The sequence below is a fragment of the Populus alba genome, chromosome 1 (assembly GCF_005239225.2).
Source record: "Populus alba chromosome 1, ASM523922v2, whole genome shotgun sequence".
NCBI classification, from domain to species: domain Eukaryota; kingdom Viridiplantae; phylum Streptophyta; class Magnoliopsida; order Malpighiales; family Salicaceae; genus Populus; species Populus alba.
Genome location: NC_133284.1, coordinates 27,666,154 through 27,677,499, shown reverse-complemented (window position 1 = coordinate 27,677,499; position 11,346 = coordinate 27,666,154). Strand labels below are relative to the sequence as shown.

The 11,346-nt window shown below is 32.2% G+C and overlaps 2 protein-coding genes across 2 annotated transcripts; one reads left to right on the top strand and one right to left on the bottom strand.

Annotated features, from left to right (window-relative positions):
* Window positions 1-3,179: 3,179 nt before the first annotated feature.
* Window positions 3,180-6,778, top strand: LOC118045627 (uncharacterized). Its single transcript, XM_035054306.2, has 3 exons — window positions 3,180-3,366; window positions 6,357-6,487; window positions 6,589-6,778. The coding sequence occupies exons 1-3, from the start codon at window positions 3,239-3,241 to the stop codon at window positions 6,699-6,701; spliced, it is 372 nt and encodes a 123-aa protein (XP_034910197.1). The 5' UTR covers window positions 3,180-3,238; the 3' UTR covers window positions 6,702-6,778.
* A 596-nt stretch (window positions 6,779-7,374) lies between these two features.
* On the bottom strand, window positions 7,375-9,712 carry LOC118045626 (uncharacterized). Its single transcript, XM_035054304.2, has 3 exons — window positions 9,545-9,712; window positions 7,858-7,965; window positions 7,375-7,723 (listed from the first exon to the last, which is right to left on the bottom strand). Exons 1-3 carry the CDS (start codon window positions 9,605-9,607, stop codon window positions 7,502-7,504), a joined length of 393 nt encoding a protein of 130 aa, XP_034910195.1. The 5' UTR covers window positions 9,608-9,712; the 3' UTR covers window positions 7,375-7,501.
* Between the last annotated feature and the right edge of the window lie 1,634 nt (window positions 9,713-11,346).

Below are 11,346 nucleotides of genomic sequence, written 5' to 3'. Positions count from 1 at the left end.
CAACCTGCTTAACCTATGAATTATATTATGAGATTGAAATAATCTGACAAAAAGTAAAATGAAGAAAATAATGAAACCTAATTTTTTTTTTAAAAAAAAAACAATACTTAATGTTGAATCATGACATTAAAAGGATTAGAAAAATAGTGATTATAAGCCAAAAAAGCTTGAGCCCACCTAGGTCAACCCCCCAAACCCACATGTCAAGTTATGAAATCGAGATAACCCTATAACAAAACCAAAATTAAAAAAAATCACAAAATTGAATTTTTAAAAAACTAATGTCAAATTATGATATGAAACAAAAAAAAAATAATAAAAAGAAGAAGATGTCAACCTTTGTTATCTTATAAAACCCACGTCCCAGGCCATTTGATGGAAGCATTAGATATGAAAAAAACACAAATATCATTTCTCAATGAATTAAATATTGAAATATGAGATAAAAAAATTCAATAACACAAAATGATCCAAAAGGAAAAAAAATAGTTATTAAAAGGAAAAAAAAAAGAGGCACAAAGCACCTAGGTTAAACTGTCAAAACCATAGGCTCACTCATAAAATCAAGATAACTCTATAAAAATAAAAATAAAAAGAATATCATGAAGCCTATTCTTTTTAAAACCAATGCCAAGTAAAGAGACCAAAAAAAGAAAAAAAAGTCTAAAAGTAAATATAGGAACTCATGGATGCTTATAAAACTTGTGACATGGGCCTTATGGTTGAAAGCACCATGTCCGGAAAAAATCACAATTCTTAATTTAAAAAAAAAAATCAATTATTAAAAGATAAAATTAAAAAAAAAATAAATCATAAAAAAACCAAAAGAAAAAATAGAAAGTAAAAAATGAGGTTAAAATTTGAAAAAAAAAAAATAAGAGGGTGGATAATTTTGAATTGAAGAGCTAAATTGAAAAGAACAATAAATTCCACAAAATAGTTAAAAGAAAAAACCATTAAAAGAATAAGGACCAAATCTAAAAAATCAACAAATTGAATATTTTAGATTCAAGGATGCAATTGAAAAATAATTACCAAAAAATTACAAAAAGATCAAAGGATAAAAATTAACAAATAAAAAAATAAAGACCGATACATAAATATACTCAACCAAGAGAATTACCTTAAAATTTTAAATGTTAGGCGCAAATATCAAGGGCGAAGAGAGAAAAGAAAAAAAATACTTCCGGTGATGATTTATCCATCAAAAAGCAACACGTGCTTCTTGGGATGGAAAAGGACGTTGTGAGGAACCTAATGAAATGACTAAAGAAATTTTTTGGTCACCATATGAAGGCACACACGCCACCAAAGCACAACAGCCTCTCCCACGTGCTTAACGACTTCTTTTTTTATTTTATTTTTTAATTACTTCAAACTAATTTACCTCTCAACTAACCTGCTTATAATTTAAAAAAAAACTCATGTAAAAAAGGTTAATTTTATTATTTTATTGTGTTAATAATAATAAAAATACACAAATGCCCCAAAGTAAGGCTTAATTAATTATAATATAAAGGGTACGGTAGTAATTAAATTGTGCAAAAAACATGAAATCTCAAAAAAGCCTCTGACAAAGAAATATGTGACTATTTTCTTTTAAGACTAGTGTGAAGGTTTTTTACTGTTAAAAAAAAAAGATGAAAATATATTTATATCCTCATTTAAAAAAAATAACAAATGGATCATATAAAAAAAACTATTTTACCTTGAATTTAGTCTTCTGACTTGATTTGAAGAATGATAAAAACGTGAATTTACTATTACAACCCTTGCTAAATTTTCTCTTGTAGTACCATGCATGTTTCACGCCCTATATACTTATGATTAGTTTAATTTGTTCACCTGGCAAATCGTCATTTTCCTCTATTTAATGTTTCAGTTGGGACAAAACACTTATAATGGGATGCTAATGCGCTGTGTTTGCATTAATTTTAGGTGTTTGAAGCCATCATCCCGAAGTGGGGCAGACAAGTTTTGTGGAATGGACTTTAGAGAGCGGGTGCTAGAACGCAGGTATGCATCTACTATGAACTCCAAGCAACAGAGGCAACAAAAGCCACGAGATCCAATCAGAGCAAATTGATATATAGTTATGGCAATTAATGTTCGTTCGAATCGTTCCAGACCTTGGTTTTCAACTGAAAATAATAGTTATCGCAGCCAATGTAGTGACCGGAAACAAACCGGGGAGATCTATTTATGTTCACCAAGAACCTTGGACGCAGACAGGAAGCAATGATTAATGTTCTTCTTCTTTCGGAGAAGGACTTAATGATAACTTCATCAACTATATAATGTGAACATCTATCTCTGTATCTTCAGTAAGCTTCTTAGAAAATGATATTGATCCATTATTAATATTATTGCATACGAATGATTATACCGTGATCCAAGAACAGTAGGCTTTGTATTAACGTCGACAACCCCACATTTCTTCATTTTCGTTCTCCCCACCAGTTGTTTGAGTTCATCAACTGTTCGGACAAGTTGTTTGATGTAATAAACAGCGTCTCCGACCACAGCTGCTCTATCCTTCTGTATTTTAAAATAAATAAACGAGTCAAGTCTATTTCAAACAAGAATATTTAATGATATGGCATGGCAAATACCTTTCTGGGACGATTTTCAATAAAATTGCTGTCTTCTTTGACCCTCCGTAGGAAAGGAGATGAGCAAAGTATAGGGTCTTGTATCAGATCGGAAGACAACGTCAATCCAAGTCGAGGATCAGGTACTTCTTCCATGGAGGGCTTAATTTGCTGTTAAGTATCTGTTCAAGCTAGGAAGAGAAAATATTGAAAACCAAGATATAGAATTTAGTTAATCATTCAACTTATAAAAAATCAAAAGAACAAATTAGAGAGTGATTAGGAGTTGCATCAATTCATATGCATGGAAGGGGTTTGTTAGAGAGATTGTGGCAGCTGATTTTCTAGTACTCCCCCATTGATCACACTTTCAGTTTAATGGGGCATCCTAAGCTTAATTAATCAATTGGGTGTCAATTATTCATTTATTTTATCTTTGTGTATTTTAATTCAATCAATTTTTATTTTTTTTATTTTTTTCTTAAATTCTTTAATTTATCGAGGTAGTAAGATATAATCACACTTGAAATATAGGGACTAAAGAATAATTTGTTCTACCTTCATCAAATCTCTCGAATATTTTTTTTTATGGCACTGAATAATTCCATTATCATATTTCCATCGGAAATAGTAAAAAGAGAAGAAAAATGGCTTCTTCCTTTTCTTCTCCCAAACTGATTCATGGGTTTCATGGTCCAAATAGTTGCAGTTGCATACCTCATTTTCACTCTATCAAACTTGGCAGCAACCGCTCTCAAACCCCTCTCAGTTTCAGGTGTTCATAATCTCCAAAAGTTTGCTTCTTTTTTTGTTTCGTTCTTAGTCATCATGCCTATCAATGCTTTTGCAGCTGTTTCTTTGTTTTATAGTATTTTATATCTCCTGGGTTTTCTTCTTTTGCTCATTAGATAAATAAGAGAGTGAGTAGTTTGGCGCGTCTGAAGTAGAAACCCACTTGTGGGCATGCATTATTTCTTGGATTTAGGCACTTGGTTTCAGCAGTGAAGAGTTATATTCTGTATATCAGTGTATATCCTGGTGGTTCAAAAAAAGAAAAAAAAAAGGAACAGATTTCATTTTCAGGGACGAAAGTTCAGATCTTTGAAATTTATATTGGTGTTTTCGAAGGACAACATTGTCATTTTCTAAAGCTACACTGAATATTTTGCAAGTGCTTATAAAGGATTTGGGAATGGTGAGTGCTGGAATATAAAAAAGGAATGGTATTGAAAAGTACTAGTTCTTATTGATTGAGTTTGAAAGGTAGCATTGGAATCAATGTGATTTTGATGACTCATTTTGTTGAACAATTATTGAATGAATTGCGAATACACAAGTCATTTCTGTAAGTGTGAGATCTGATCCTGCTACTTTTAGACGTGCATTTAACCATTTGAAATTGATAGGAAATGTTAGCAATTTAGGACACGTACATTGGCAGCATGAATGGATCAGATCTTGGCTTCCTTATTCTTTTGCTTTATATATATATATATATATATATATATATATATATAATTGATTAATTATTGGTGTTCTTAAAATACAAATACATATTGCTAAATAAGCAAGTAATGCTCTGAACAATTTCTTTTTCCCCATTACAATTTGAAATCTATTATTATTAGCAATTGGAAGAGAATTTCAGAAAGTTGGATGTGTTTACTACCATTGTTTGAATATTGAAAAAAAATCATTCGAAAACCTCAAAGATTTGGTCATGTACTCTTGCAAGATGTCGATCAGGGCAAAGCATGAACAGAGCATAGTCGCAATGTCAGATCCAAATTGTCGTTTGACAGAGGTAGCTCAACTTTGTTTGATTCTCGATTATTAGAGCTTGAAGCTACGTCACAGTCCTTCTCTGGTGGTTTTTTATTCAGATCAAAAGCTTTTCCTTTCTTACTTTTAGGACATATGTTGGCACATTTCTTTCTGTCATTAGCATTAATCATACTGATAAAATCTTTCGTCATGGGTTCCTTCAACTCTTCCCTCTTTCGAATTTTGGTTGCAGTCATTTGGGGTTGCTTACCCCATGCACACTGATACTAACAATAAGCAAAACATATTAAGAAGTAGCAAACTCTATTGAGGATTCTGAAAATGATTTAAATTTCATTTAGGCATAGTAATCACTTACCTTGAAAAGGGCGCTCTCGTGTTGTTTCTTTTCCATTGAGAAAGAAGCAAATGTCTAGGATGAAAATGGAACGAGGTGCGTTTGGTGGCCTTGAGCGAGAGCTTATATAGAAAACTTATTTGAAGGTTTATGATTATTATTTTGACATCTCTAGGGATTACAAAATCTTGCATCTTTGGAAAGGTGATCCTAGAAAATCACTCATTCAAGCCCGCGGATTGAATGTGTGTTTATCACAAACTTTGGATTTAGTTTTATATTTTATTTGAAAATTGCATAACAGATTAATTAATGTTACTATAAACATACTTATTTTAGGCATCTCGCCTGGTATTATTTGGAGCAACTGATAATTATCACAATATAATGCTGATTCTAAGATGCATGAGAAGAAAATTTTCAAGTAAATTTATTTGTTTACTGTTGTGGAATTACTATGCTTTGTGTCAATTCATGGATGATGTGCTTGTGAACATGAAATCCACATCATGGCTCTAAATGTCCCAATAAATTGTTACACCACCCTTCCCTTACACTTTTTCTCCTAAATATGTGTCGAATAATTAATATATATATTTTTTTTATGTATAATGTTTGCTATGGTCATGGATAACTTTCCATATGAGTTTCTCCACCTACTCTTTCCACGTTATTAGTTGTGCGGTGGCTAAATCGTGGGGCCAAATGGCCGCGTAAACTATTGGATTGTATATCCGTGCTTAGTATGAGAATGATATTTGTCACCGTCTCCTCTGCATTGAGACCATGTATTAGGCTAACTCATTAGTTCTTGTTATCAAGTATGTGCTTAAGCTGATACCGATTAAATTTGGCACTGATTAAGTGCTGAGGTCTTCAATGGCCCTTATATCTCTGTGCTTGCTGGGTTATATGTTTGTGTTGAATACCGTAACAGTACTAATGTGCTCTTTTGGCTTGCTCTTTTTCAACACTACAAATTTCTCAAGCTCCTCCAAGGTTCTATTTGATTATACTTTTTTGTTCTATATGCTAATTATGTTTTGGGTTAACCAATAGAGTTGGTTTATAGTCGCACAGTTTGGTTGCCGGAAGATACAGTAAAGAGAAGAAAAATGAAAGTGTTGATTGGATTGCGTCTATATCTCTGACCTTTTGGATGTAGTCTACGTGGATATAGTTTTTTTTTTTTTTTTAATGGCATGTTAACTCCTTTTGGAGAAGGCCTATTTGGTTGATCAAGGGGTATGAACTCATTTGTTAAAATGCCTAGTGACATTTGATTATTTTAATATCTTCATGAAGACTTACTTTGATATGGTTTGGTATGTTGTTGAGTGGATTATATCACTATCCCATATGTATGAAGTGATGAATTTCAAATTCTTTTGGATTAGTCTTTAATTACAAAATGATGGAACCACATAGTAGCTGCATGAAGAAAGCAGCAGTGAGGCTAAGATGTTGATTATAGCTTGAAAAGTTAGCAAACTGTCCGAATTGTATCCAAGACAAGATATCTTATGCTCTTAGCTTTTTCAAATGAGATACTTGTTTTACATGTTTGTGTGCACATCAGTTGGTGAAGTCAAACCAATGCCTTTGCACTTTATATCAAGTATTTTAATTTCTTTTGGGTCCAGGTTCAGAGATGCCGCAAGATTGCAGTTAAGGACAAGGTTATATACTGTGTTTGCTTCAAACTCCAGCCCTTCTGACGGAGATTCCAGTGAAGAGAAATCCGGCGGAACAATATCCAGCGATGATGCCCGAGGTCCTCCATTCCTAACTATTTTGGCAGGATTCCTAGTTTTTTCCCTCTTATGTTGGGTTTTTGGGTCTGTCATAATGTGGCTGTTTGGTCTATTTGTTAAGGTGCCGCTTTCCAAGTAGATCGAATATTGTACTGGTCAATTTCGGAGCAGAAGGTTGACTTCTACTCAACAAGGACACAAGAAACCACGTATGTCAGGAGTTTGGACATGTAAATGGAGAACTAGGTTGACCCAAAAAAGTTTGTACTTGTAACTGCAAGTCTGCAATCACTCCACCTGGATTCAAACAAGTGCTCTAGTTTTTTTTCTTTCTTTCTTAAAAGAAGCAAACAATTAGTTGAAACTTGAAAAAACCCCAATAACAGAATAATACAGTCGATGCATTTAGTGTCAAGTAGCTGTTACGAACTAGCCTGAGACTTCCTTTTCCTCCTGTCAAGGAACTAGCTTGCAACCCCAGCTAAGTTGATGTACAGAGAACAATCAATGGGAAGCTTTAATATATCTAGCATCTTATACAGGGGCCTAATGTTGAGGCACTATGGACTTATAGAAGAACAAAAGAGAAACGGGTGTCATAGCACCGATTCAAGGAGGAAGACGACCAAGCAACAAGACGATATTTCTGCGCAATGTGATAATCCAGAGAGCTAACTTGTCCTTCTGGTACCAGAGATCTGCTCCACAGTACATTAGCTAATGCATGATATTTTATTGTTAAAAGGAAAGGTTAAGTGAGGTTTTAAAAGTGTTAGATTTTGTTGTGTTTTAAAAGTATATTTTTATTAAAAAATATATTAAATTAATATTTTTTTAGTGTTTTTTTTTTTATGATTTGATGTTAAAAATAATTAAAAACATATGTTAATACATTAAAAAAAAAATCTTCCACAAAAAAATGCAAATTATTATAAAAATGTATTAGAAATATAGGGAAACATAAAAGGTCATACAACAGTGTCATTTCAGAAGTGAAAGCAGAAACTAAGATCATAAGAACAGGCCTGCAAGAATTATTTGGGAGTTTCTGCTTTCTCTTCGGATTTATCATTGCCAACTGACGCAGTAAAATTCCGACGTTCATCAGCGTTAGCAGTAATAACTGGCATCCATACATCAGCAGTGTCACTTAAGAGTGACTGCACCTGTGGATCTGAAGCCAGGGCCGAGGATATCATTTCATCCACATCATCTAACTTGGCTGATAATTTATCCAACTCTCTCGCTATTTCCAGCTATTGATAAAATCAAAGCACCCACATTAAGCAAACTCTTGAAAGATTTATGTTACACTCTAGAAGGGGAACATTGCTTTTGGGGGTGGGGGTTTTTAACATCTGAAAGAAGTAAAGCAAGGACTTTATTGTACCTCATCAAGATTATTTGTCGACTTTGATGGTAGTTTTGCAACCTCTAATCCAAGTGCTTCAATTTTGGAGCGCAGTTCAACTTCTTCCTCGTTTGATTGCGCTTCCACCTAGATTAACGAGACCAGTGAATGAAAAGAAACACTGACAAAACATCAAAGATTCATAAGACCCAGAGATAAATATTTAGTTGTGCCCCGTGTCCTATTTGTAACTGGGGACCAGCTCATAGAGAGATTCTCCTTAAGCCTGTCATCATCATACATTGCGTCTTCAACTCCATCACAAAAACGAGGCTGCTCTTTATATAGGCATCTCTCGAATTAACAAGAGAAAACAATACCAAGTTGCATGAGGGAAATTGGACTTTCTGATCAGTTAACTTAAACTTTTCAGCAGCAGGTGGAAGGGGTAAGACAGTCATGCTCAAAGAGGCTAATAAAGCACGCTTCCCACCACAATACAACCGACACTGTGTGTGCAAAATACAAACTCCGGAATTACAAGCGACCAATGCAATTGATCTATACATCTGCTTGTGTTGGGCGATTAATGCGTTTTAATCAAACCATGTGGTTTCTCTTCGAGGCCACAAAAAAACTAGGAAAACTGTCACAAAACAGTGTGCTCTCGATCAGGAGTGGAGGAATCACAAGATTGAGAGAGTGATGATAGTGATGTTGAGGAAGAAAAGAGTAAATAAACAGAAAAAATGGTGCGGAAACTCTCACAACATTCATTCAATAATGGTATTTGCCTTGACTTGGATCCTTCAAAACCTACCTCCTAAACTATTTTTGTATGTTTCACAACCAACAGTTTGCTGCCCCCATGCCTTTTTGAACACCGTCAGGTTCGGTCATCTTCTTGGTAGAAACCATGCCATGATATATGGTGGAAAGTGGGTGCTGATAACAATGGAAATTAAAGCTTTGATGAAACAATGCTTTGGGAAGAAAAAGGTTTTGTTTCCTTCGTGAATTACAAAAACAAGTTCACATCATTGGTACATTCCATGGAGCATATCAAATGCAGCTTCTTATTGCATAATAAGCATCAACTGCTGCTACCCCATGTAACTATGAACATTCCACGGAATCCTGCTCCTATGTAAGGCTTCGTTCTATGACGTTCCTTGAGCACTTTATTGCTCTCTGAAGGCAATTCAGTTGCGTAAACCTCCAAGAGATCCTTGGATAAAAGCATATTTGTAACTATAAGAACACGATTTACAGATCATTTCTTCAAGTACATGTACAAAACTAAACCAAAATCAAATTTTGCACATGTCTCTAAAACGAGAACTTGGGATAATTCTCAAATAATTCCTGAATCAAATAGGTGAAATGTAATGAGATTAACAATATTTAGTGATTTTTTCTTCTTCTTCGTAATCAAGAATTAGAATACACCTTGTGAATGTCAACAAACTCAAGCAAATACCATCAAATCAGAAATAAAAGACACAACTTGAGAAAACCCAGATCAGAAATTTCAGTAGATCATGAAAAAAAAAAAACCAATTTCATTGATCCCCAGATGCTCAATCATGTGTCAAATTCCTATTCTTCAACACCCCAAATCAAACAATTATCAACACAAGAATTAAGAAAAGTAAAACATATAATTAAATTAATTGATAGAAGAAATAAGGAAAAAAATCACTGTGAAAATAGAAAAGAAACCTACTTGTTGGAGGAGATTGGAGAGGAGCTGAAAGAGCTGTGCATCTGATTTCCCTTCTTCTGCCATTTTTTGGATTTCTTCTATCTCTCTCTCTCTCTGCTTTCTTCAGTATAATTTGTTTCTTTTTTTTGAAAAACCTCAAATTTAGTACCTGATGTATACAATAATTATCAATTAGGTCCAAAAGCAATAGGGTTGATTTCTACACTGAAGAGGCCGAAGCATAAAGTATATAATAGACTTGAATTAAATTTTTATATAGAAGAAATTTCGTTTTATTGGATAGAAAACACAGCAATTGTTTGTTCGGTGGAAAGAGATTTTTTGAACATTAATTTTTAAATTTTTTTATATTTATTTATCATTAAAAAAATTAATCAACAAAAAATAATTTTTAGTTAAAGAAAAATTTATCTTGGTTTATAAAAAAGATTTTTTTTTTTAACAGAAAATACTTTTTAAAATTATAAAAAAATTAAAAATATCATATTATTTACTGATTATAACACATTTGATCCTCAAACTTTTGATTGTTATATATTTTGTTTTGAATCTTTTTTTCTATTTCACCCCTTTAAATTTGATTTAATTTGATTTTTATATTAACTTTAGTTCTTATTTGTATGATTATTATTTGTTTTTTTAATTAAAATTTTTTATTTATCAAATTTGGTTTTTGTTATTTTGATTGTTACTTATTTAATTTGAAATAATTTTTGAAATTATAATTATAATTATTATTATTTTAATTTCATCATTTTTTAATTTTTTTACATGTTGGATTTGATCTTCATTATTTTAATTATTATTTATTTTATTTGAAATAATATATGACATTAGATTTTTTTTAATTTCATTCTCATTAAACCTTTTAATTCATAAGATTTATTCTTTATTATTTTAATAAATTTAAAAAATATATATTAATAAGTTATTTTTCATGACATGACTAAACACTGAAAAATATTTCTCAATTTATTTTTCATGACACTACCAAATATCAGAAAATAATTTATTTTTTTAAAATTTATTTTTTAAAAAAATCATTTTCTAAAAAATAGTTACTTTTCAACAAATAAACCAGGCTAAATAAAATTGAAAGAGAACCGTTGCAATGGTGGAGCATGCATGAAAGCGTCTCCTGCCCAATCCAATTAATGAAACTAATTACTGTTAATACAAATTGATAAAAGGATCCAATTGAAAAATATATATATTTAGAAGATAACGCGACAAAGCTTTTAGATAAAGCAATGGCTGTTTTTCAAGTAGGCTGATGAGGACAGGACAGTGATTTAATTAATTAATCATGTGTCGGTTGCGTTAGACATCGAACAATGAATCTAGGATAGATAAGATATATATATATATATATATTCTTTTGGAGATTTTAGATTAAGCATATTCATCATCTTTGTATATGATCGAGAACAATACTAAATTGATGCTGACCCCTCTTAAAATCGTGAGTGTGCGTGCATTGCGTGTTAATTAATTATATAGTTTTGAAATGTGACCTGATTTGATACGTTGATTTGAGAGTAAAACAAGCTGAGTTTAAGAAAAAACAAAGAAATAAAAAATTTTATGTGACTCACTCGATTAAAAATCCAGTTATAATTTGTTAGTTTCCTTACTAAAATAATATTATTTTAATTTTAAAACAATTGACCTGGATAATCGGAATAAAATTCCGGTAACCTGATTGTGTTGGTTCTCATCGATGTGGTTAGCCTGTCGATGCCTTTGTCTTCTTCCAGGTCAACTGATCCAATTGTCCAAACTTAAAAAGACAAAAAGACCCC

Bases quoted from the DNA above. Each gene is read 5' to 3' on its own strand.
- LOC118045626 (XM_035054304.2), bottom strand. From the start codon at position 9,607: ATGGCAGAAGAAGGGAAATCAGATGCACAGCTCTTTCAGCTCCTCTCC. The intron at 7,966-9,544 runs GTAGGTTTCTTT...TCGTTAATCTAG, and splicing joins TCTCCAATCTCCTCCAACAA to GTGGAAGCGCAATCAAACGA. The intron at 7,724-7,857 runs GTACAATAAAGT...TTTTATCAATAG, and splicing joins CGACAAATAATCTTGATGAG to CTGGAAATAGCGAGAGAGTT.
- LOC118045627 (XM_035054306.2), top strand. From the start codon at position 3,239: ATGGCTTCTTCCTTTTCTTCTCCCAAACTGATTCATGGGTTTCATGGT. The intron at 3,367-6,356 runs GTGTTCATAATC...TTTTGGGTCCAG, and splicing joins CAAACCCCTCTCAGTTTCAG to GTTCAGAGATGCCGCAAGAT. The intron at 6,488-6,588 runs GTCCTCCATTCC...CTATTTGTTAAG, and splicing joins ATCCAGCGATGATGCCCGAG to GTGCCGCTTTCCAAGTAGAT.